The sequence below is a fragment of the Nyctereutes procyonoides genome, unplaced genomic scaffold (assembly GCF_905146905.1).
Source record: "Nyctereutes procyonoides isolate TBG_1078 unplaced genomic scaffold, NYPRO_anot_genome, whole genome shotgun sequence".
Taxonomy (NCBI): domain Eukaryota; kingdom Metazoa; phylum Chordata; class Mammalia; order Carnivora; family Canidae; genus Nyctereutes; species Nyctereutes procyonoides.
In genome coordinates, this window is record NW_026575133.1 from 26,240,356 (window position 1) to 26,267,043 (window position 26,688).

At 43.6% G+C, this 26,688-nt stretch overlaps 1 protein-coding gene and 1 pseudogene across 3 annotated transcripts; one reads left to right on the forward strand and one right to left on the reverse strand.

Annotated features, from left to right (window-relative positions):
* Positions 1-181: 181 nt before the first annotated feature.
* Positions 182-24,783, reverse strand: OAT (ornithine aminotransferase). 3 transcript variants are annotated; one of them, XM_055300530.1, is made up of 11 exons: positions 24,678-24,783; positions 18,853-18,939; positions 16,033-16,260; positions 12,284-12,508; positions 12,084-12,179; positions 8,321-8,448; positions 6,724-6,846; positions 5,930-6,058; positions 5,011-5,124; positions 3,001-3,145; positions 182-1,424 (listed from the first exon to the last, which is right to left on the reverse strand). In XM_055300530.1, exons 3-11 carry the CDS (start codon positions 16,232-16,234, stop codon positions 1,264-1,266), a joined length of 1,323 nt encoding a protein of 440 aa, XP_055156505.1. In that variant the 5' UTR covers positions 16,235-16,260; positions 18,853-18,939; positions 24,678-24,783; the 3' UTR covers positions 182-1,263. The 3 variants fall into 3 exon arrangements, with proteins under 3 accessions (XP_055156505.1, XP_055156508.1, XP_055156507.1); XM_055300533.1 differs by having other exon boundaries at positions 24,666-24,685; XM_055300532.1 differs by lacking the exon at positions 24,678-24,783 and adding an exon at positions 24,018-24,083.
* LOC129493879 (transmembrane protein 258-like) lies at positions 9,671-10,635 on the forward strand (annotated as a pseudogene).
* Positions 24,784-26,688: the final 1,905 nt, after the last annotated feature.

Sequence of the window (26,688 nt, forward strand, 5' to 3'; positions counted from 1 at the left end):
GCTCCCTGCAGGGAACCTGCTTCTCCCTCTGCCTGTGTCTCTGCCTCTCTCTCTGTCTCTCATGATAAATAAATAAAATCCTTTAAAAATAAATAAATAAAATAAAAAATATAAATAAAAGTTCATTCCCTTTGACACAGCAATCCACCCCTAGAGACCTCCTCCACACACATATACTATATAAACATAAAGTAGTCACAAGCTTTGTTTAAAGAGTGAAAAACTGGAAACAACTCAAATGTCCCCCATTATGAAATTACAATACATTTACATGATAGTCATCACAGAGTGAGATAAACTTCTAATTACTGACATAGAAAAGCATCCAAAATACTATATTCAGATTTTTTTAAAAAGAGGGGGAAAATTGCACAATACTATGCATAATAAGGATACTTTAATAAAAATGGTAAATATCAATAAGCATAGGAAAAAAAGCAATTATTGTCAAAGGGGAGAAGGGAGTATAATAAGAGACTTTCTTTTTATAATTTCTATTTTTCTAGATACCACCAAAGCTGCTGAAATGCTCTTAGAAAACACAAAATAAAACAAGTACAGTCTCAAAGAGCTTAAAAATGTTAGGTAATCGGTTACTGCCGTCATAGCACACTGATCACAAAACAGACGCTTTAAATAGAGGCTTTGCTTTAAATGTCAAGAAACACTGAAAATAAACCTTTCTTACAAATCAATCATTTAAAACATAATTTGGGAACGTTAAACATTAACTCCCAATTCAAAGTGACATTCATAGGATACACCCTGGTGTTGGCCATTACGAAGTTTCCTGAAATCCAGTATTTTATATAAGCTTAACCATTAATCCTTCCTAAAAACTAATGATGAGAACTTAACTTTATAAGGTTAAGCAAGTCTTCCTTGTACTACTATCCCATGTAACTTTCTCAAACACAAAACATTTGTATCAGTAAGGAAACGATAAAAACACATAAATTATACTGAAGGGCTTGATTAAAAGGTTCTCTATATACAGGTGGGTACATTTCACCTTATAAAGCACATACGCACACAGAAACAGTCGAATAGAGATGCCATTCCACTCTCTTAGTCACGTTACATAGCAAACTGCATGTTTATAAATGTCATTCTAGTATGCATCAACTGAAAAAAAATGTATATTAAAAAAAAGTCCTTGAAGATGCTGAGGAGTGGCACATGCCTACGTCAGGCCCAGGAGCGCTCCAGGACTTGCTCGAACTGTCTCCGCCGGCACCGGACCCCACTGAAAACTGTCCTTCCTCAGAAAGACAAGATGGTCTTGTTAATGATTTCCACGGACTCCTGAATCTCATCCTCCTTGATCACAAGCGGAGGTGCAAACCTGATGATGTCGCCATGGGTCGGCTTGGCCAGAAGTCCATTATCGCGGAGCCGTAGACACACCTTCCAAGCATCATAATCTAAAGAAAAATGGCCAAACGCACATGCTGATCAAAGTGCCGCCCGGCAGAAGAGAACCCCCAGGGCCTACTAAAGAAAGACGGCTTGGGGTTGCAAGCTTGCTTTGTTCTTATTTTTAAAAATGAGTTTATTTTTCAGCAAGTGCATAACTAGGTTTGAATGGTATGATTAGACATACAGATTTGTTAAGTCTTTCAAAAATGAAAAAAGACCAAGCAAAACAATTATGTGCTAAGGCTGTTGTACTAATTATGAGGGACCAATGCAAAAAGAATTTGGGGAGAATACATGGAACTTAATGGGCATTCGCTAAGTGATCCTCAAACACAGTAAACCCTGCACGTTCCCAAAAACGGATGTGCTCCCCGTGGGGAGCTTGTGGAAAGAGACTTTTTTTTTTTTAACTCTCCTCATTTTGCGGTAGGGTTCTCGACGCTGGCTGCTCATGAGAATCACCAAGGGTAAAAAAAGAAAAGAGAATCACCAAGGGTACTGGGGCCCCTCCCAGACCCATCGAATCAGAACCTCCAAGGGGAAGCTAGGTTTGGATTAAGTTTTTAAAAGTTCCTCAGAGGGCACCTGGGTGGCTCAGTCGGTTAAGTGTCCAACTCTTAGTCTTGGCTCAGGTCATGATCTCAGGGTCATGGGATTGAGCCCCATGTTGACTCTGTGCTCAGTGTGGAATCTGTCAGAGATTCTCTCTCGCTCTGCCCCTCTCCATGGACTCAAGCATGAGTGCTTTCTTTAAAATATATGAATCTTTTAAAAAAAAAAAAAAAGACTATTTATTTGAGAGACAGAGAAAACATGAGGGGGAGGCAGTAGAGGGCAAAAGGACAAAGAGAAGCAGACACGCTGCTGAGCAGGGAGCTGGTCACAGGGCTCTATCCTGGGACCCCAAGATCACGACCCGAGCTAAAGGCAGACGTTAACCAACAGAGGCACCCAGGTGCCCCATTAAGTAAATATCTTAAAAAATAATAAAAAGATAAAAATGAAAAGTTCCTCAGGTGATTCTAAAGGGTTGCCAAGGTTGGAATCCCTGCTTTAAAAGGAAGGGTTATCACAGGAAAATCCAGCAGAGAGCCCTTGAGGGCTACTACAGACAGCATACTGAAACTCCCCACACTCAGTTAGTGGTGGGGGGGGGGGTTTATTCTCATCACCATCAGCAGCGTCACTCGTCGTCACTCGTCATCGTGACTGCTGCTCCTGCCACCTTTACTGCCATTCTAAGTATTTGAATGAGGCGGGTAAGACAACAAGAGGGAACTTCCTAGGAAGTGCTCCATGCAGTAAGAGCAAGGAACTGGGCATCTCCAAGTGCCACATCAGTAACCTATGGCAAAATAACAAATGATGTCACAGAACAAAAACAGGTCAAAGTAGTTAAATCCTTCCTGTAGGATTGGGCTCTACTTTCAGAGACCATTAACTGAAGTCAGATGATAACTCTGTGTAAAAGACCTGGTCAACAATTTCAAACAGGGGAACCCAACAAGCAGATAAAACACCACATGTGTTTTGGTCCTTCCCATAAAAATAACATCTTGAATAAAATATTTGTGTCCATACCTTTGGTTTCTCGAATAACAATAGCATTTAGTAATCCTTTCCCCCTGACAGCAGTGACAATGTCAGATGGCAGCTTCATGAGCTCGTTTCTCAGGATGATACCCATTTTTTCTGCATTTTCGCCAAGGTTTTCTTCTTCCAAAACCTGTGTTTAAAGAGAAATTACACAAATGCTAAGACTACCCTGTTTTAGGTTGTTCTTTGGAAGGAAACGCGGACTATAAGCAAAGGAAGAACATGATCAGATAAAGATCAGTCACTGGACTTTCATTTCTGTTTTCCAAAGCCTATACCAGTTTAACTTTTTTTTTTAAGATTTTATTTATTCGTGAGAGACACACACACACACAGAGAGAGAGAGAGAGAGAGAGAGAGAGAGAGAGAGGCAGAGACATAGGCAGGTGAGAAGCAGGCTCCCTGCAGGGAGCCTGATGTGGGACTCAACCCCGGGTCTCCAGGATCACACGATCACACCCTGGGCTGAAGGGAGACGCTTAACCACTGAGCCACCCAGGTACCCCTATTTTTTTTTTTTAAATAGGCTCCACACCCAGCATGGAGCCCACTGTGGGGCTTGAACTTAACCCTGAGATCCACACCTGAGCTGAGATCAAGATACAGATGCTTTATAACTGAGCCACCCAGGCGCCCCAACCAGTTTAGTTTCTAATTAAACATATACAAGCTCAAATAGAACCTTACTTTAGGGGAGACACCTGGATGGCTCAGGGTTGAGCGTCTGCCTTCAGCCCAGGGCATGATCCTGGAGTCTCGGGATCAAGTCCTACATCGGGCTCCGTGTGAGGAGCCTGCTTCTCCCTCTGCCTATGTCTCTGCCTCTGTGTTTCTCATGAAGAAATAAGTAAAATCTTTAAAAAAAAAAAAAAAAAAAAAAAAGGAACCTTACTTTAATCACAAGTCTATCCTCGATCTGATTTCGTTGGCAAAATACGAATTAAAATTTCTTTAATGCAGGCAGCCCAGGTGGCTTAGTGGTTTAGCGCCGCCTTCAGCCCAGGGCCTGATCCTGGAGACCCAGGATCGAGTCCCACCTCAGGCTCCCTGCATGGAGCCTGTTTCTCTCTCTGCCTGTGTCTCTGCCTCTCTTTCTCTCTCTCTCATGAATAAATACATAAAATCTTTTTTAAAAAATTTCTTTAATGCAACTGGTATCTTCTTAGTTGAATAAATCAATGGACTGAATATACTTTAATTTTTATTTTATTATTTTTTAAAGATTTTATTTATTTATTCATGAGAAACACAGAAAGACAGAGAGGAAGAGACACAGGCAAGAGGAGAAGCAGTCTCCATGCAGGAAACCCGTTGTGGAACTCGATCCTGGGACTCCAGGATCATGACCTGAGCCAAAAGCAGATGCTCAACCACTGAGCCACCCAGGCATCCCAAACTAATTTTTAAACTACAATAGTTCCCTTTACTTAATCACATAATTTTGTGCCTTGTAGTAGGCACCTAAGGAATAAGTCTAAAAGCATTCAAATTGACACTTAAAAAAAAAAATCAAGGGGGCACGTCTGGTCAGCTCAGTCAGCTAAGCATCTGCCTTCAGCTCAGGTCATCTGCCTTCAGCTCAGATCGTGATGTTGGAGTCCTGGGATCAAGTCCTGTTCCTCGGGTTCCCTGCTCAGCGGAGAGTCTGCTTCTCCCTCTCCTGTGCACTATCTCTTAAAATAAAATAAATAAAACCTTTAAAAAACAAAAAACAAAAATAGCCTCGCAGACCAGGTCTGGTCACAGAGTAAGAGCTCTCAGAGCCACCCAGGATCTACGAGCCCAAACTCCCAGATGACTGTAACTCAGAAGCCCCTGGAGAATTCCCATCTACTAGTTCAAGGTTAAATTACTTTTTAAGAATGCATTGTCCTTCCTCTGGACTTCATATTCTATGATGCTTGGCAATCTTATTATATTTCTCATGACATCAATGGGCTCAAATTTCAGTCACGTCGACACAGACAGACACCAGACGTCAGAGTCAGTCTTTACCTCCAGGGCTGCAATGGCCACTCGGCAGCCTAGCGGGTTGCCTCCGTACGTGGACCCATGTTCCCCCGCCTTGATGGTCAGCATTACTTCATCATCACACAGCACCGCCGATACCTGCAAGAGAGAATTCAGCACCAACCAAATCATTTCTCAGACTAACTGTTCCCATTCTCAGCACACCGGGAACACAAATATTTATGAAGCTGGTATTAAATTTGACATAAAGCTTCCACTAACTAGGGCTGCACATCTTTCATCATAACTGCCAGTGACAAACTGGTGAGGCCCTAAGCCCAGTGCGAGCACATCGGGCACGCTTCAATGGCACAGAACAAGAGCATTTTGGAACGAAGAGGAAAAGTGGTTTCTATGACGGAATTTAAAAAAAAAAAAAAAAACGACGGAATTTAGAATTCTTTCCACTTTCAAGGTGAAATGCTTGGTTTAACTGCTTAGAAAACAACATCCCTGCGCTACGTTCAGAGCCCTTTACCCTTCTTCCAGTACCAATGACTGGCTCTGAATGGTAAACTCAAGGACAAAACTAAAACAAATTTCTTCCAACTTCTACGTTAATCAGTCATGGTTTTAGACAATTAGTAATGCTGGGCTTGTGAACAATGGAAAAAAGCACAGGGTTCTAAGTGTACTTCTGGGGTAAAATGTTTCTGTCCAAAACAAATGCTGTAGCAATTCCAAGGCACACGAGTTCTCCAGTTAAAATTAACTCAGTGGATCGACCCCCTGGAACTCTGAAATGTTTCTGTTATGCATTCCAGGTGACATGCAGCACAGGAGACGTATACCCAAACCACAGGAATTGGAATGCACACTGTCACAACCGGCTGACGTAAGAATATCTTAAGGACAGATTTCATGAGAGTAGGGGTGTGAGAGAGAGGCCAAACCTACAACTTACAGGGTATAAGCCTCCAGAAAGTGCCTTTCCCAGAAGAACTACATCCGGTCTGACCCCTTCATGATCGACAGCCAGCCACCTTCCAGTTCTGGCCAATCCTGTCTGAATCTCATCAGCAATAAACAGAACCTGGTGGGAAACGACAGAATACAGTAATTATCGATTTTGTTTCCACGGGGAACACACTGAACTATTCCCCACACAAATCTGTCATCCTGATATCCCCTCAGAACTGTGGGAACCTTTTAATTACCGACATAATGTCAGCAGCATCCTATGAAAACCCTATAGACACACAGTTACTTCCTAGGTCAGGCCATAGTCTCCCTGGGGGCCCATTCCACTCTATTCTTCAGGGTAGAGACTGGGCATTTTGTTGTGGGGTGGAACGCGCAGTTAGATAAAACTACTCTCTGGAAACAGATTAATTCACTTGCTTATTCCAAACATTCATCAAATAGTTACTACTTCTTAAATATGAACTAGTTTGGTGGGAAGAGGAAGAGAACAGATGGATATAATAAGCAAGGGTCTGAGAAGGATCACAGCAGAGGCTGCAGGAGTGGAGAGGAAAGAACCACAGTTGGGGCCAGGAAGTCTGCAGCTCTGCCCGGCCCTGTCTTGGCCAGTTTCCAGGGCTAGTAAAAAGTCAGCTTCTGTGCAGGCTGCTGATAAAGTGTACTAGAAAGTTCTGAGGCTCTCAAAATGAAGTCTCCCCCTGCTGGAAAGGTGATGTCATCTTTGCCCCAACCCGACCAGCCCTAAGCGAGGCAGGCAGATGGAAGGTGGGCGACCTGGTGCTGGGTGCAGAGCTCTCGCACACCCATCAGGTAACCGGGATCCGGAACGACGACGCCCGCCTCACCCTGAATTGGTTCTACCATGAACGCTGCAACGTTTGGATCCTGAAGAGCACGCTACAAAAAAATATGAATAAGTTTTAGTAACTTCCTTTTTTATCCTATTTGGTTACACAGGCTAAAAATAGGTTAAATCTGAAATCACACACCGCACATATTTTTATGTATGCAAATTTAGTTTTTGTACTAACTTATATTCTGACTTCAGAGTATATAACATTTCTGGGGCACCTGGGTGGCACAATCAGTTGGTTGAGTGTCAGACTCTTGGTTTTGGCTCAGGTCATGATTGGGGTCATGGGATTGAGCCCCATATCAGGCTCTGCATTCCAGACAGATTCTACTTGAGACTCTCTTTCCCTCTCCCCCTACCCTTCCCCACCAACATGCTCTCAATCTCTCTCTAGAACAGATGAATAAATCTTAAAAAAAAGAAACCGCATATAATATTTCTGACAGTTACCAAAAGCTCTAAACACTTCAGCTTTAAGCTACTCTATATTCTCTAATACAGTTAATGTATTATAAAAACTAAAAAACATAGCTTTTAAAAAGACATTTTCTGGGCAGCCCAGGTGGCTCAGCGGTTTGGCACCGCCTTCAGCCCAGGGCATGATCCTGGAGACCCGGGATCAAGTCCCGTGTCAGGCTCCCTTCATGGGGCCTGCTTCTCCCTCTGCCTGTGTCTCTGTCCCCCTCTCTGTCTCTCATGAATGAATGAATGAATGAATGAATGAATGACATTTTCAGTGAATCTTTTTATTTTACAAGTCCTCTACTCATAATTTTTTTTGTTTTTTCTCCACTCAGAATTTTAAAAGGCTAAGTGAAAATGGAGCAATTTTATCTAGTAAAGAAATTAAACACATACACTATCCAAGGGCGCCTGGGTGGCTCAGGCAATGAAGCATCAGCCTTCGGCTCAGGTCCTGGGATAGAGCCCCACTTTGGGACTTTGCTTCTCCCCTGCCTCTGCCCCTCCCCTACTCATTCTCTCTCTCTCTCTCTCTCTCTCTCTCTCTAATAAATAAATAAAATCTTTTTTAAAAATAAAGGGAAAAAACCCCACATACTCTGCTACTCATGCAGTATACAAAGAGAAAGTAGCTGGTTCTCAGGATGAGACCACGGCACCGGACTTCCTCGTGCTGGAAACTAGCCGACTGTCACAAGAGACTAGTATGACACCTTGGCCCAACTTACATGAGATAGATGTTTATTACAGTCCCAAATCTACTTTCAAAGCACACATTTAACAAACTGAATTTTTCTTTTTTATTTTTTTTTAAGATTTTATTTATTTATTTATTCATGAGAGAGAGAGAGAGAGAGAGAGAGAGAGAGAGGCAGAGACAGAGCAGAGGGAGAAGCAGGCTCCATGCAGGGAGCCCGATGCAGGACTCGATCCCAGGTCCTCAGGATCAGGCCCCAGGCCAAAGGTGGCACTAAACCGCTGAGCCACCTGGGCACCCCTAACAAATTGAATTTCTATTTGCTCTGAGCCCAAGCCCCGTGATGCTACATGCAATACCTCGAGAGCAGGCAGATCATTGTATGGAATGATCTCAAAACCTGGCATAAACGGTCCAAAACCATCGTAGCTGCTCGGGTCTGTGGAACTGGAGATGGCAGACAATGTTCTCCCCCAGAAGTTTCCAGCTGAAAAGGAAAAATAGACTATTTCAGAAAGATCCTCCAAATTTAATAAGCATTGTCCCCAAAAAATACCTTAAGAAGTTTGATTTTTTTTTTAAATGAAGGTTTGCTTTATGGAGCCTGCAGTGAGCTTTCATTTGTTAAAATAAAACCTGATATTAGGGGGGAAAAAAAACAAACCTGATACTGGAGGTTCCCCTATGGAACCTCTAGACTGTACATGCAGCCCCAGAGGGTCAACACTGGTCTTTTTTTCCAGTTATCCCAAACTCTGACAACTGAGGGATTCAACACGTTTGTCTACACATGGAGCATTACAACAGTAATAAGAGAAGAATATCCTTTATAGAGAATTACTATTTTCCTTTTAAAAAACCAATACTACAGAATGAACTTTAAATTTCATTTGCAGAAAACATCCTCAGGCAATTTAAACACTTTCAAATTTGCCTTTCTTGGTATTATAATCTTTCATGTGCTAAATGACTGACACTATTTTTTTTGTTCAGGAACATATTTTTATTTGGTTAATAAGTGCGAGGCCCTACTACGTAGGTCAGGCACTGTTCGAGGTGTTGGGGACAGAGTGGTCATCATGGAGGGCTCCCTGCCCTCAGCAAGTTTGCTTAAATGCTAGAGGGAAAAAACACCATAACCCGAATCAGAGTAAAGCAAATGCATAAAATAATTTCAGGTGGGGACACCTAGGTGCCTCAGCAGTTGAACATCTGCCTTCAGCTCAGGGTATGATCCTGGAGTCCTGGGATGGGGTCCTACATTAGGCTTCCTGCAAGGAGCCTGCTTCTCCCTCTGCCTGTGTCTGTGTCTCTAATGAATAAATAAAATCTTTAAAAATAATAATTTCAACTGGATTACATTCAAGCATGGAATGAAATAATGGAGAGTAACAGAGAAGCTTGGGGGAGGGGGTTCCCCCACCTTTTTTAAAAAACTTTTACCAGCTCTGCCAGCACCAACTCAATTAACCCAGTACTGAATTACTGTATTTTGGCTTAAAGCACCTCTAAATACTACTACTCTTGCAAAGGATCTCCCACCTATGAGAGACCCCCACCCTACCTGTCCACCAGTCACAGCACATTGATTCTGACCAGGCTTGTTTAAAAGAAAATACACCAGGGGCACCAGGGTGGCTGAGTCAGTTAGGTGTCTGACTCAATTTCTGCTTAGGTCATGATCTCCGCATTGTGGGATTGAGCCCCATGACAGACTCTGAGCTGGCACAGGGCCTGCTTAAGATTCTCTCCCTCCTTCTTTCTCTGCCCCCACTCCTCCCAGTGTACACTCTCTAAAAAAAAACAGAAGAAAAAAGAAAGCGCACCTGTCAGACCAGGAACCTATATCTGCTCTCCTCCGCACAGACTCAGGAGTCTCCTTCTCTGTGCCTTACTCTGCCAGTGTAAGGGACTTACAGCTCGATCTCTACCCCACACTCACCAGCTGCTTTCAGTACACAGATAAAAACACCTTTTGCAATGGTGGATGACCCTATACCTGGCGAAATGGAGCTCGAGGCCATGAGAAGATACACCAGCCCAGTGAACCCTGCGGTTTTCCCCCATCTGACTGTGATGCTATTGGCAACTGGCATGTTTTTTACCACCTGGGTCTTTGTTTATGAGGTCACCTCCACCAAGTACACTCGGGATATCTAAAAGAACTCCTCATCTCCTTGGTGGCCTCACTCTTCATGGGCTTTGGAGTCCTCTTTCTGCTGCTCTGGGTCGGCATCTATGTATGAGCACCCAAGGGTTCCAACCAGGTGGCTTCACTGAACTCCTGCTTTTGTAAATTAATTTTTTTTTTACTATTGCTGGAAGTGTCCCACCTGCTGCTCCCAATAAAGGCAGATGTGTGACAAAAAGGCAGATGTGTCAAAAAAAAAAAAAACACCTTTTGCTAATATGTAAGAGACCAATAGTCTGTAAGAATGAAAATCACCAGAAATGCCATTTTTGTTTGCAAGAAACAGTTATGTTATGCTATCCTACAACTAAGGTACAAGATTCCAAAATAACAGGTCACAGAGCTGAGCCAAGACTTCTTTGGGAACAATAATCTATCACGCCCAAATGATAACTACACCTGGCCATCAGAATATTTAACAATTTCAACCATCAAAAGAATGAATTTTGACCACGAGCAATGATAAATTTGTCTGTACTTCATGTTTTTAAAAATTAAAATCAAAGCTTTACCAAGAAGTCAGAATCTAGCAATTGAACATCATTAGAAAGAGTCTAAGAGTCAGACTATATTATACAGAGGACAAACTGGTAGTTACCAGAGAGAAGGTGGGGGGGGGGGGCATGGGTGAAATAAAGGGCATCGGGTACACTTAACATGATAAGCACTGAAGAATGTACAGAATCCTGAATTACTACATTGTAGACCTGCAATTAACAGGACACTGTATGGTAATTATACTTCAAGTAAAAAAAAAAAAAAAAAAAAAAGAGTAAAAAAAGTACAACTAGCAATAATTAAGGCAAAAGAGGGCAGCCCTGGTGGCTTAGTGGTTTAGCATCACCTTCAGCTGGGGGTGTGATCCTGTAGACCTGGGATCGAGTCCCATGTCGGGCTCCCTGCATGGAGCCTGCTTCTCCCTCTGCCTGTGTCTCTGCCTCTCTCTCTCTCATGAATAAATAAATAAAATCTTAAAAAAAAAAAAGGCGGCAAAAGGAAACTTTTGGGGTAGTGGCATAGATTGTGGTGGTGGTTTCATGGGTGAACACTGACCTCCAAGCTCAGCAAGTTGTCTACTTTAATTACATACACCCTTTTATTTTATTCAAAAAATAAAAGTAAATTTTAAATAAAATAAGATGCTAATACACGGTAGGGCTGGAGAGGAAGAAGGTCAGATTCCAACATCTGAATTAACTGTTCACCTCCCAAATCAGTATCCAAGTCATTCCTCTCAACCATTCCCAGAAATATATCCAGGGCAACTCCAGTCCTCCTCTTCCAACAGCTTCTGACAACATGGTACAACAAATCATCAAATACTAAGATTCAAACTTCATATCACAACTAGGACATGGCCCCACTCTAACAAAATCCAACCTCAGCAACCTGACAAAATACCAGAAAGACCATCTATTTAAGGAGAAACCTACTATGAAAAAAAACTGATAGGGATCCCTAGGTGGTGCAGTGGTTTGGCGCCTGCCTTTGGCCCAGGGTGCGATCCTGGAGACCCGGGATCAAATCCCACGTTGGGCTCCCGGTGCATGGAGCCTGCTTCTCCCTCTGCCTGTGTCTCTGCCTCTGTGTGTGTGTGTGTGTGTGTGTGTGTGTGTGTGTGTGACTATCATAAATAAATAAAAATTTTTAAAAAAAGAAAAAAAAATCTGATAAGCAGAAGACAAACAAATCATCTAATCGCTCGTTTTAGGGAGTAGGAAGTAGGAAGTTACTTAGCAGAGAAAAACCTCATTTATGTAGAAATACTTGGAGATAATTTCCCCAGAGGAAATCTCTCAATTTTTATGAAACATTCAGCAAATAATGTATCATGGATGAGGCAAACACACTGGAAATATCCTATCAGTAAATTAAAACAGTAATGGCATTTTAAGTTCCTATCACAGAGGTTAACGCTGAATTTCACATACCTGCAAAAACAATCTTTGCTTTGTATTTTGGAATACCCTTAACGGTATATCCCCACCTACGAGCAAGTTTGCAAGCGGTCTCTCCAGCCTCCACTCCTATAAAGAAAAAAGTTTTTCAGTTTAAAAAAAAAATTTTTTAATTATCAAAAAGTAGTAAGATTATTTTCTTGGCTATTTAACGTCAAAAGGAAATATTTTACCTGTATTCATAGGAAGAACTTTGTGGTAGTTGAAAAGTTTAGTAACATACTCTTCATATTCACCAAGTACATTATTATAGAAAGCCCTGGATGTTAAGGTCAGTTTGTCTGCTTGATTTTTCAGAGCATTCACAATCTTTGGATGGCAATGGCCTTGATTGACAGCACTGTAAGCACTCAGGAAGTCAAAATATTTTCTGCCTTCTACATCCCATACGTAAATACCTAAATAAATAAAGAGAGTCATCTTAGAAAAATCACTGAGTTACATAAAGTTCAAAGATGAAAACTGTTGGCAAGCCTTCTGAATACCTACACAGGAACCTCTACTTAACACAGAATTGTGGTTAAGGCATGTTTTAGCTCAAGCATAGTAGGGTTCGTTATAAATACTCTGGTTTACAAGGAATTGTTTGTTCAGCTTGAAACTACCTATTTAACGGGAACACCATAACATGAAAAGGTTTATAAAGTCTGGAGTGAAACCTTCACTCCTAGAATACTGGGTTTTGAAATTTAAAACAGAAGTTTTACAGAACGTAAAAATCATGATTTGTGGACTGTAACCACCAACAGAATGGGAGAATATATTTCCAATTCATACATCCATTCTGCTAAGGATCTAGTATCCAGAACACTTACAACTCAACAGCAAAAAACCCAATTCAAAATGGGCAAAGAAAAAAAAATGGGCAAAGAAAATGAATAGACATTTCTCCAAAGAAGATATACAAATGGCAAAAAAACATCTATAATACTCAATATCTCCATCACTGGAGAAATGGAAATCAAAACCTCACCAATAGCATTCCATATTCATAAGGATGGTAATAGTTAAGAAAGAAGAGAAGAAGGGAAAGGGAAAAAAAGAAGAGGAAAGAAAAGAAAAAGATGGTGGGGCAGCCCTAGTGGCTCAGCGGTTTAGCGCCGCCTTCAGCCCAGGGCCTGATCCTGGAGACCCCGAATCAAGTCCCACATCAGACTCCCTGCATGGAGCCTGCTTCTCCCTCTGCCTGTGTCTCTGCCTCTCTCTGTCTCTTTGTGTCTCTCATGAATAAATAAATAAATAAAATCTTTAAAAATAAAAAAAAAGAAAAGAAAAGATGGAAAACAAGTGGTGTAAAGGACATGGAGAAATTGTAACTCATGTATTGCTAGAAACTGCAACTCATGTATATTTTAAAATGGTGCAGTAGCTCTATAGAAGACAGCTGGGCACCTCCTCAGCAAGTCACACATAAAGTTACCATCCAACTGAGCAATCCCACACCTAGGTATACCCCCAAAAAAGTCAAAGACAGGTGTTCAAACAAAAATTTGTACACAAATGCTCATAGCAGCACTATTCATAATAGCCAAAGGGTGGAAACACAAATGTCCATCAACTGATGAATGAATAAAATATGATCTATCCATATAATGAAGTATTTTTTTAAGATTTTATTTATTTATTCATGAGAGACACACACAGGGAGAGGCAGAGAAGCAGGCCCCATGCAGGGAGCCTGATGTGGGACTCGATCCAGGGACTCCAGGATCATGCCTGGACCGAAGGCAGGCACCAAACCGCTGAGCCACCCAGGGATCCCCCATATAATGAAGTATTATTCAACCATAAAAAGATAAAAAGCAATGAAGTGCTAACACATGCTACAACATGGGTAAGCCTTGAAAATATTACACTAAGTCAAAGAAGGAACAAAGGCCACATATTGTGGCCATTCCATTTATATGAAATATCCAAAATAGGCAAATCCACAGAGACGGCATGCAGGTTAGTGGCCGCCAGGTTCTAGAAGAGGGGAGAGTGGAGAGTGACTACTTAATGGTTATAGTGGGTCCTCTGGGGTAATAAAGTCCTGGGACTAGAGGTGGTAGCTCTACAACACTGAATATGTACTTAGTGGTACTGAACTGAATGGATAAAATGGTAAATTTTAAGTTATATACACTTAAAATATTTTAATGGACTATAAATATAAAAACGTATTAGGTAGGGATCCCTGGGTGGCGCAGCGGTTTGGCGCCTGCCTTTGGCCCAGGGCGCGATCCTGGAGACCCGGGATCGAATCCCACATCGGGCTCCCAGTGCATGGAGCCTGCTTCTCCCTCTGCCTGTGTCTCTGCCTCTCTCTCTCTCTCTCTGTGTGACTATCATAAATAAATAAATAAATAAATGAATGAATGAATGAGTGAGTAAATAAATAAATAAATAAATAAAACGTATTAGGTAGCTTACCAGCTAAGTTTTACCATGTATTAACATGCTGTGTTAAGTGCTTCTGTATCTTATCTCCTCAAAAAACCTTACTATTACTTATTTTACTAATAAAATAAGACTTTATTTATTTATTCATGAAAGACAGAGAGAGAGGCAGAGACACAGCCAGAGGGAGAAGCAGGCTACATGCAGGGAGCCCAATGTGGGACTTGATCCCGGGTCTCCTGGATCACACCCCAGGCTGAAGGCAGCGCTAAATTGCTGAGCCACCTGGGCTGCCCTAAATGTTTAATACTCTTATACACCATCTTCTGGCCCCGAGCTAAGTAGTAAACTTCGATTTTATTAGGTTAAGGCTATTATTTCAAAACGTGCATTAAACCACCACTTGGCAACTATCAGTAATCATTCAGGCAGAGAACAATTAATGGATGCTAAAAGTGTGAGTAAAAGTGTGCAATCTCAAATCATGTCTCCACAAGATATTCAAAAGGGCAACATAGTATCTTTGCACTGAAGACAGCTGGCAGTCACTACCTTACCAGCCAACTACAAACTGAGGTTCATTCTACAAAATTATTGACCTGTACTCTTCAAAAACATCAAGATCAAGAAGATGAAGACTGAGGAACTGTTCTGGATTAAAGAAAACTAAACAGACCTGAAAACTGAATGTAACCCATGATATGAGATTTTCCTTTTACAATAGGACAGATTTCAAATAAAATCTGATCAGGTCTGTAGATTAGATAATGATGCTGTAGTAATGTTAATGTCCCTATCTTGATAATTACACTATTGTTATGTAAGAGAAAGTCCTGTATTTTAGGAAAGACACACTCAGTATTTAGGCATAAAGAGGCATCACATGTCTGCAATTTCCTCTCAGTCCAAGGAAAAAATGTAGCTCACACACACACATGAGTGCATATGTGTGTTGGGAGGGGGAGAAAATGATAAAGCAAATGTGAAACAATGTTAGCACTCAAGAAATCCAGGTGAAGAGGGGTGCCTCAGTGGCTCAGTCAGTTGGATCACCAGCTCTTGATTTCAGCTCAGGTCATGATCTCAGGGATCTGGGATGGAGCCCTGAGTCAGGCTCTGTGATCAGCAGGCAGTCTGCTTAAGGATTCGCTCTCTGCCCCTTCCCTCTACTCTCTCTCAAATAAATAAATCTTAAATAAAAAAAAAAAATCTGGGTGAAGAGTAAAACAAAATTATTTGTACTACTTTTGTAACTTTTAAGCCTAAAATTATGCCAAGGGAAAAAAACGATAGCACTTCTGTATCTGACATCTGTTCTTGGCCAGGTCCATCATGGCAAAGACTGAATGAGATCATCTATGTATCTCCCCCCAGTAGCTAAGACAGCAAGCACTAGAAACTCAATAAATGTTGAATTAACTGTATCTGTAATAGAGAAATTAAATGCACCTGGAAAAATGTATACTGAGAAAATTTTAAAGCAATTTTTTTAAAAGGTTTCAAGCAAAAGAGAGAAGGGATGTTGGATTAACTCAAAATGTACCTTTTCCCCTTTCCAGGGCTACAGGTAAAGGATGGTAGTTGTGTGCACCATATTTAGATTCTCGCTCAAAAATGTAATCAGAAGATGGAGGGCCTTGGATTGTCTTTTTAGTTGCAACAGACGTAGCAGAAGCTACTGAAGAATGAACTCCACGACGGAGCACAGCAACGGTCTGCAAATGAGCTAGTCTGGAAAACATCATTTCCTTCAAGTAGGAATACCACTCACCTATTCAAAAAGAAGACAAGGCAGTTAGAGTAAGAATGTTCCCAGAGTCCATGTACATCAGCTCATCATGTGTTAACCCATTTACCACAGCCCGCAAAGAATCAGGCAAATGAGAGAGAACAGAGACCTGGGAAGCTTAAGGGGAAAAAGCACATGAATGTTTAGAGTGAAACCTGACAAACACTACAGCAGGCTGTAATAGGTAAGGAAATCAAGAAAAACTATGGATGGGAGGTCAGGGGCTTTCCCTTTCACTTACAATCTTCTATGCCACTCCAGACTTCTTTATTAAACACAGACTTTTTTGAGGTCATCAGCACTGAGAGTACCTCCAAGGACAAGGAACTCACGCTGGGGGAGTCAGGGGGAGTCAGGCACGGGGGGGGGGGGGGGGATATGGGGGAGGCTAAAGAGGTGGTACCTGACCTTGCAGACTGAGCACCCCTTAAAAAGGAACTGCGGGGGTGGGGGACAGGATCCATTCAGATCTGTCCCAGTAAGGAGACCAAATCAGAGAAGGAGGTGACCGTGGGACGAGAACTACCTCGTATACCAACTCCTTCCTTGTAAGTAAGGAATGGAAACATGGAGAAAGAATTTGGCTTCTACAAATAAAACAGGGACTGCTCTAGAGGAAAAAGAATGGGTGTGGAGTGGAAACAGTGATTTCTTGGGGGAAGGGAAGGGTGTTTTCAAGTATAACACCATAGGGATGATGGGTGGCTCAGCGGTTTAGCACCTGCCTTCAGCCCAGGGCATAATCCTAGGATTAAGTCCCACATCAGGCACCCTGCATGGAGCCTGCTTCTCCCTCTGCCTATGTCTCTGCCTCTCTCTCTCTCTGTCTCATGAATAAACAAATAAAATCTTTAAAAAAAAAAAGTATATAACACCATAGACAGAAACTACAAAATGTAAAATCTATTATTGAGCTCACATATCTATAATTCCTACAGCACAAAATTATCAGAAACAGCTGAGTGAAGTAAGTCAATCGGAGAAGGACAAACAGTGTATGTTCTCACTCATTTGGGGAATATGAATAATAGTGAAGGGGAATATAAGGGAAGGGAGAAGAAATGTGTGGGAGATATCAGAAAGGGACACAGAACATAAAGACTTCTAACTCTGGGAAATGAACTAGGGGTGGTGGAAGGGGAGGAGGGCGGGGGGTGGGGGTGAATGGGTGACGGGCACGGAGGGGGACACTTGGCGGGATGAGCACTGGGTGTTATTCTGTATGTTGGTAAATTGAACACCAATAAAAATTAATTTATAAAAAAAAAAATTATCAGAAACAAAAGTGAAAGGCAAACAGACTAGGAAAAAAATATTTGGTAATTTATAACAGCTTTTGAAAAGCTTTTACAATAAGGTGAACAGATCAAAACACACATATATAAAATTTTATGCATTATATAAAATACATATTATATACATTTATTTACATATACACACATAAGAGGTGAAAACAGGTAAGTCCCAAAAAACACTTTACTCTGCCAGGACGGTTGCTTCTAGAAACCAAAAACTGCACCACAAAAGCAATTATTTAAAGGAAATAAAGGTAATCAGTAACTATAAAACAAACTACAATGAGCTAAGAATTTTAGTAACAAAACCTAAATATCACTGAGCAAACTAGCCTTTCCTCACAATCTCTATTTCAGAGTCTTGGTTATTTCATCTGTCACCACCAGCCCTAAAACTAGCCCCACCACAATGATTCCCTATGGCTTTGCCTCTCTTTGTCCCATTAATAGTCACCAGAAACCTTGAGGTAAAGACTGAGCTATGGAAGAAGCTAAGAAAAAGGAAATAAAAAAAACAAAAAAACAAAAAACAAAAAAAACGCATAGCAACCATATCTTTTAAAATGATCTTTAAAGATGTTTTTTAAAAACAATTTCAGGGGACCCCTGGGTGGCGCAGCGGTTTGGTGCCTGCCTTTGGCCCAGGGCGCGATCCTGGAAACCCAGGATCGAATCCCACATCAGGCTCCCGGTGCATGGAGCCTCCTTCTCCCTCTGCCTGTGTCTCTGCCTCTCTCTCTCTCCCTGTGTAACTATCATAAATAAATAAAAAATAAAAAAAAAAGAAAAAAAACAAAAACAATTTCAGGATTAATAGAAAGTTGCCAGGGGTGCCTGCATCAGTCAGTCAAGCTTCTGACTCTTGGTTTCTTGGTTTGGGCTCAGATCAAGATCTCAGGGGTGGGGCTCAGTCACTTAGCATGGAGTTTGCTTGTCCCTCTCCCTCCCCCTCTGTTCCTCCCCCGCCCCACCAAAATAGAATATTTTTAAGTAGTTGCCAAACATTAAGCATATTTAGGTCTTTTTAATTAGTTAATTTTTTTTGGTCTATACTTATTTTTTAAAAAGACTACTTAACTCATGTTTAGACAGAGTTCCCATGAATGACAAGTCAAATCACACAACCTCCTGGCACTCAAACTGAGCTGCCAAATTAGCAAAAACTTAATACATGGAGCTTGGCTTACTTCCCTTTCAGCTTGGCTCGACCTGGTAAATCCAGTGTGTTCAGAAATTCAGTTACTAAACAAAATCCAGCACTCAGTTTGCCAAGACTCACCGACTATCCTTTCTTCCCACGGTTCAGATCAGAATACAGACTTTTAATCTGAGGTCCAGGGAGAGTCTTCAGAAGGTCCAATAACTCCTGAAATAAAATGCAGAATTGTACGCATAAGTGCATTTTCCTAAGAAGGTCCTAGCTCTTACCAGGTTTTATCTCAGAAACGCACATTATTTAGGAACTAACAGACTGGAGATAGCAGCTAGCAAAAATGCAAGGTTTAGCTATAGAAAATGAGACAGAACTTCCCCCAAAGTACTACTGTGAAGTCTAAAACATGGATTTTAACTTTATTTCTTGGCCTTTTTATGCTCTATGTAGTAAGAATTAATGCTCTATTAAACCAACTAAAAAATTAACGCAATTTTTGCCTTGATCAAATTAGCAATAAAACACAGTGTTCCATGGTGGCATACTCTGAACAAAGAACTATAGCCATTATCACAGCCTTAGGAGGTTTGTACTCTTAGACCAGTAATTTCACTCAGAAGATCCTATTATAAATACTCAGGAATGCGGAGAAACATTCATGCATAAAAGATATTCAACAATAAAAACGGATCAATATAATCACATACATAATATATTGTCATTAAAAATAATTATAGTTTTATGACATGGAGGTGTTTTATGATGTGTTTAAGTGAAAAAGAAACCATATATACAAAACGTTCAAGATTATAAATAAGATAAAGAAAAACCACCTGAAAAGGCACAAAAATGTTCACTGGTTATCTACTCTTCTGTACTTCCCACATTTTCTAATGATCATGAACTACGTTTATAATCAGAAAAAGTTATTACAACAAATGAAGCTGAAGGTCTGCCTAGGTTGTCACACTGGACAGAGAAAGCTTAGGCAACATACAAAACAAAACCAAGGGGAAAAGAAGCTTTGAAAAGCTCTGAGAAAACTGCCTGTGGTTAAAAGAAAGGCAGAGGTCATTTCCCCTAGGAAGTGCAGGCTGGATTACAACAATTAGGTCTAGAAGTTCATTTGTATCTCGGGGACAGGGTCAAATTTTAAAAAACTACACTCTGTAAGGATTTTGCTATCAAGGTCTACAGCTCTGTGACCAGAAGCAGGCAGAGAGGCACTATGCAGTGAAGTATTAAAAAAATACTAAAAACTCTAGCATTTTTTTTAAGTTAGCTCTACACCCAATGTGAGGCTTAATCTCGTAACCCCTTGAGATCAGGAGTCATAAGCTCTTTCAACTGAGCCAGCCAGGCGCCCCCTGATTAGCATGTTTTAAGTTCATTAACAGGTTGATTCACAGTATTCAGAGTGAAAAGGAAATCTCTGAAATTACCTAAATTCAACAGTCTCATCTTATATAAGAAGGTATTTGCTCAGTTAATTTGCAACAGACATGGGACAAAAGATCCATTTATTGTAGAGTTCAGGCAGTCTTATTAAAAAATAACAACTTAAGAGGATCCCTGGGTGGCTCAGCGATTTAGCGCCTGCCTTCAGCCCAGGGCGTGATCCTGGAGTCCCACATCCGGTTCCCTGCATGGAGCCTGGTTCCCTGCATGGAGCCTGCTTCTCCCTCGCTCTCTCTCTCTCATGAATAAATAAATAAAATCTTTACTTAAAAAAATAAAAAATAATAACTTACCAAAACAATAACATTCAAACATTAGTAAAAAAAATTAAAAAATAAAAACAGTAATAATGTCCTCAAGGCTTTTTAAAGATGAATTCTGAATATTCAACTGAGAAAAGTCCTGCAATTGGGAGTGTGATGATATAACTAGAATCCTGTGGACATAATTTTTTAAGATTTTACTTATTGGGATGCCTGGGTGGCTCCGCGGTTGAGTGTCTGCCTTTGGCTCAGGTCCTGATCCCAGGATCCGTGATCGAGTCCCACATCGGGCTCCTTGCAGGGAGCCTGCTTCTCCCTCTGCCTATGTCTCTGCCTCTCTCTGTGTCTCTTATGAATAAATAAAATATTTTTCAAAAAAGATTTTACTTATTTAGTCATGAGAGACACACAGAAAGAGAGGGAGGGGGAAGGGGGGGAGAGAGAGAGAGAGAGAGAGAGAGAGAAGCAGGCTCCATGCAGGGAGCCTAACGCAGGACTCGATCCCAGGACTCCAGGATCATGCCCTGGGCAGAAGGCAGGCACTAAATCGCTGAGCCACCCAGGGATCCCACTCTTCTAATTTTTTGATAAAAAAAAAAAAATCAGAAACACAGACAAGAAAATTACCTGCAATTCTATAATCACGTTTTTCTATGCATAAATACGATATACATTAGCTTTCTTTCGATATACATTAGCTTTCTTTCACCCTCACCCATAGAATTTATGACATAAGACCCTCCTGAAGATTCCCACAAATCTTGCAGATTTTTATCACAGGTCCTAACATTTTAGGACACTGGTCTTCATGCGGGTCCCCCTTCTAGAATCCCAGTAGGACAGGATGCCTGAGTGGCTCAGCAGTTAAGCGTCTGCCTTTGGCTCAGGGCGTGAACCTGGAGTCCTGGGATGGAGTCCCACATCGGGCTCCCCACATGGAACCTGCTTCTCCCTCTGCCTATGTCTCTGCCTCTCTGTGTCTCTCATGAATGAATGAATGAATGAATGAATGAATAAATAAATAAATCTTAAAAAAAAATAGAGTTCCAGTAGGCTCCTTAAAAGAACAGTAACCATATCTTAAAATTCACTTTGCATTCCCAGAACCCAGCCCAGGTTTGGACATTTCACTGGTATCCTTTGTTTGCCAAATACATCAGAGCATTCCTAAATACACTTAGGATTCCTAAAGGAGTCAAGGCAGCAAGAGAGAGCAAGGTCATCTAGAAAGGTGATTAAATCACCCAACACTAACCGAGTTGAGCCTAGCTCTCAGAGAAAGCTAGCATTCTCTAAGAAATCACCAGAAGCAACTATAATCTTTCCATCAAAAGTTCACTTCGACAAATACCATATGATTTAACTCATGTGTAATTTAAGAGCCAAAACAAAGGATCATGGGGTAGGGGGGGAACCAAGAAACAGACTCTAAACCATAGAGAACAAGCTGATGGTTAGTGGAGCAGAGTAAGGGGGGGGACGGGGGACAAGGATTAAGGAGTGCACTTGTGATAAGCACTGGTGTCAAAAATAAGGGCTGAATCATGTAACTGCACACCTGAAACTAATACTACACTGTCTGCTAACGCACTGGGATTAAAACAAACTTTTAAAACTTTACTTCATTAAATTTAAAGGCCTTTAGGAGACAAAATAGGTATAAACGTAACCAGTCCTGGCTGTTGTCATGCATTTAACCAAGGCCCATACTCAGGTGCTGGAGAAAACAAATTACTACTGACCCGGAAAATTTTAACATTGTTTTCAGTAATCTACATAGTTCACAAAGTCCTTCTTCAAGCTATTTTTATTCCCCTCTATCTAATCCATCCTGCCTACATGAAAACATACCTAAAATAGAATGTCCATAAAAGGCTGCATTTTAAAGCATTAATTTAGCACGCACTATAAAATAGTTTTTTTTAATTACTGTAAAAGAAAAAAACCACTTAAAATATTCCACTTGTGGAATAAATTTGGCTTTACTATGTTGGTCAAATATTTACTTTTCTTGAGGTAACCATTCACAAATACAGTCCCTTTTTTTTTTTTTTTAAAGTTCTGCCAACAAGTTTGGTGGGTTTTTTTTTTTTGTACATAATCTGGCTAAGATTCAACTCAACTGCGTCACTGGCAAACACCTTCACCATCACTATTGAAAAAGGACTGGCTCTGCCAGACTACACCCTCCACACACCTCCAGAATTTAGTCTATTCCTCTCTATTTTACTTTTTTTTAAGTAGGCTCCACGCCCAGCACAGAGCCCAGCCAGGGCTTGAACTCATGACCCTGAGATCAAGAGCTGAATGGAGATTAAGAGTCGGACGCTTGACTGAGCACAGAGGTGCCCCAGTTCCTATTTCAAAATATATGAGATTCAGGGGTGCCTGGGTGGCTTGGTTGGTTAGGCAGCTGCCTTTGGCTGAGGTCAAGAGCTCCAGGTCCTGGAATGGGGCCCAGAGTTGGAGCTTCCTGCTCAGCGGGGAGTCTACTTCTCCCTCTCTGTGCACCCCCCAACCACCCCCACCCCTCACTCTGCTCTCTCAAATAAATAAGTAAAATCTTAAAAAAAAAGAAAAATACATTTAGGACTCCTGGGTCGCTGAGTCTGTTAAGCACCTGCCTTTGGCTCAGGTCTCCATCCGGGAGTTCTGGGATCCAGCCCCATGTAAGGCTCCCTGCTCAGTTGTGGGGGGAGGGGGGTCTGCTTCTCCCTCTCCTTCTGCCTTGCCACTCCCCCTGCTCGTGGTGTCAAATTTTGAAAAAATTTTTTTAAAAATTAAAAAGTGCATTTATCTTTTTTAAAAACGATTTTGAGGGCAGCCTGGATGGCTCAGTGGTTTGGCGCCACACCTTCAGCTCAGGACGTGGCCCTGGGGTCCTGGGATCCAGTCCTGGGATCCAGTCCTGCGCCACGCTCCCTGCATGGAGCCTGCTTCTCCCTCTGCCTCTGTCTCTGCCTCTTTCTCCCTGTGTCTCTCATGGATAAATAAATAAAATCTTAAAAAAAAAAAAAGACTCTAATACTTGGAACTTTTTCAGCGTCTGGAACTAGATTTTCCAAAGATGAAGCCAAGTCATCCTAATGAAAGACAGTCTATTGTTCATTTCAAAGAGGTAAGTAAAGAAACTGGGTTACATGAAGAGCACTTCCAGGCTCAAACTGGAGAGAAACGGTTTGCCTACGGAAACAACCCCCAACCCCAGAGAGGAGATTTAGAACTGAGAAAATTAAAAGATTCGTCATTTATTAAGGCCAATGCATTTCAAACTCACTCCTCCTTTTCTCCCTTATCACACCTTATCAAAAATTAAAAAAAAAAAAAAGAGGGGGGTTCCCTGGGTGGCTCAGCGGTTTCCCGCCTGCCTTTGGCCCAGGACGCGATTCTGGGGTCCCGGGATCGAGTCCCGCGTCGGGCCCCCTGCGTGGAGCCTGCTTCTCCCTTTGCCTGCGTCTCTGCCTCTCTCTCTCTATCATAAATAAATAAAAATAAATCTTAAATAAATAAATAAATAAGCATCACCTTATCAAAGGGGGGGGGGGTCACACTGAAAGCGAGAAGAGTTACCAAAAGCAGGAGCCCGGAGACAGGTTCCTGAGAACAAGCGGCCCCGGCGAATTCACCCGGAATCCGCGGATGCTCAGCGGCGCCGGCGAAGAACCCTAAGGACGAAGTCTTCCAGCTGAAACCCCTGTTGGCCCCAATCCCTGGACACCGCCCCGTGGAGTCCGCTCGCTGCTGGAGATAAGGCTCCAGCTCCGTCTCTGCATCGAGGCCGTAGGGGAAAACGACGCGGGGGGGGGGGGGGGGGGCGGGGACCAGCAGGTGGGCCCGGGCGCTGCCCGCGGGGCCTCCAACCCTCCCGAGCGTCTCCCCCGGCGCCCCCCGCCCCAGCAGAGGCCGCGGCTCCCTGAGCGGCTCCGCAGCGCCCGGGACACAGCCTCCGGGCGAGCTCAGGCCCCGGGGTGCCCGCCGTGCGCGGGGCCGACGCCCAGCACCTCCCGCTGCACACCCGCAGGCGCAGGGACCCGGGCGCCCCGGCAGGCGGGGCTGCCTCAGCCTCCCCCCCGCTCCCCGCCGGGATGCGCCGCGCCCAGGGCCCCGCGGTGCCCGCCGCGTACACGGCCGCAGAGGCGGAGCCCGCCCGCCGCCGCCGCCGCGGGCGCCCGGCCCTCCCCGGCCCTCCCCCCCCCCCGAGCCGCGGCCCCTCCGCACCAGCGCGGGTACCTGGCAGCGCCTCCGCACCCGCCCGGGACACGCGGCGTCGACAGCGCGGCAGCGCGACGGCGGCGCGTCACACAGCCTAAGACGCGGCTTCCGCCCCGCCCCCGAGACGCCCTCGCCGCCCATTGGCTGGCGGCGGAGGGCTGAGCACCAATCGGCGTGGGCCCGCCCCGGCCCCGCCCCCGCCCCGCCCCGCCCCGCCCCGCCCCCCGCCGCGGGCTCCAGCGGCGCCCGCATCTCCCGGGAGGGGCTGCGCTCCTCGTCTGCCTGCCCCGCGCCTCGGGGCCGCCCGCCCGCTCGCTGTCCGCCCTCGGCCGGCGGGATGACGAGGATGGGCAGGAGGGAACGTCCGCTGGGCCCCAGCCGCGGGGCGCGGCACGACCCGCTCGACCTCCTGCCTGCGCTCCCGGGCCCTGCTCCCTGCCTGGCCCTTGTCACGCAGAGCCTTCGAGGGGGCGGCCACCCAGTGAACCCCACACTCAGCTGCAGGACCCCTCGAACCCCGCCCGCCGCACCCCCGGAAGTCATCACGGCAGCTGAACCGCGCACTGCCCTGCCCGCCTCCTCCTGGCTGCGGGCAGACCCTTGCATGACCGCGACCCCCCCCGCCCCCCCACCCCCCACCCCGTGTACGTTTGTCTGGAGCGCCCTCCACCAGGCATAATTAAAACCCAGAACTCAAAGTGCACAGTCCAGGACAATCTCGTATTAGAATCGGGTGGGAAGAGGCGCCTGCGGGGCTCCGTGGTTGAGCATCTGCCTTCAGCCCAGGTCGGGATTCCGGGGACCTGGGGTCCAGTCCCACATCAGGCTCCCTGCAGGGAGGAGCCTGCTTCTCCCTCTGCCTAGGCCTCTGGCTCTCTTTCTGTGTCTTCCATGAATAAATAAATAAAATATTTTAAAAATAATAAGAGAAAGGAAGAAAAAGAAGGAAAGAAAAGAAAAGAAAAGAAAGAAAAGACTTTTGTGGCCAGTCAGGATTCCAGGTGGAAAAAAATGGCACACTCCAAACTGGAAATCTGAGGTGCATTTGTTAAAGGAATTGTTGAAGCATAGACGGGTAAACCACAAGGATGGAGAAGTAGGGCAGCCCAGGTGGCTCAGCGGTTTGGCGCCGCCTTCAGCCCAGGGCGTGATCCTGGAGACCCGGGGTGGAGTCCCACGTTGGCCTCCCTGCATGGAGCCTGCTTCTTCCTCTGCCTGTGTCTCTGCCTCTCTTTCTGTGTCTCTCATGAATAGATAAGTGGAATCTTTAAAAAAAAATTATTAAAAATAAAAATTAAAAAAAAGGATGGAGAAGTAGCCCAGAGTCAGAGCACCATTGTCAACCCTAAGCTGACAGGGAGGTGTTCCGAAACCCCAAAGAGAGGAAGAAAGGAGAAGCTACCTGCCTAAGCTGTGGTCATCAGTGACCCCCCTGGGAGGGCACTGGAGTGATAAGACCCTGATCTCCCATCTCCTACCAGAATTCTCCATGGGCTGAATACATTAGGAAGCCAAAGACCTAGGGAGCCCCTTTAGGGAAGTCTCTGCAGTTTACTCTCCTGGGACACAGACCTGGTGGGAAAGGGTGGAGAGTAGACGGGGTACAGAGGCAAATGGAAGACATTCAACACACATAAGCAACTAAGATTAGTCTTAGCTGAGTAGAAAGTAAACCCAAAGCTTCGTGGTCAGGGCTGGAAAATGCTGAGGGCACAGAACCAGACCTGTAAACAGCATGGCCTGTGTCTGCAGATGTCCAGAGCAAGACACCAAAAGGAATTCGGTCCTCCTTGGCTCCCCCTTCCCCAGACCAAGGTCACTTACTCCAGTTGTTACAGCCACACCACATGCTCTCTGGCACTCACTGAGAGCAGGACTTTGTCTTTTACTTCTTTGATGTGCCTCCACAACTCTAAATATGGTGTAATTTCTTGGAAGTTAGGTCATTCTACCCAACAGGTCAGAGAGGGATAGTTTCTGTAAGGTCCTGTTCTACAAACCTGGGCAGGTATATAGAGCTAAGCCCAGC

Excerpts from the sequence above, each read along its gene's own strand:
- OAT (XM_055300530.1), bottom strand. The coding sequence starts at position 16,234 with ATGATGTTTTCCAGACTAGCTCATTTGCAGACCGTTGCTGTGCTCCGT. Across the intron at positions 5,125-5,929 it reads TTTCTGGAGGCTTATACCCT|GTATCGGCGGTGCTGTGTGA; the intron begins GTAAGTTGTAGG and ends TCTCTCTTGCAG. Across the intron at positions 3,146-5,010 it reads TGGCCATTGCAGCCCTGGAG|GTTTTGGAAGAAGAAAACCT; the intron begins GTAAAGACTGAC and ends CTTTAAACACAG.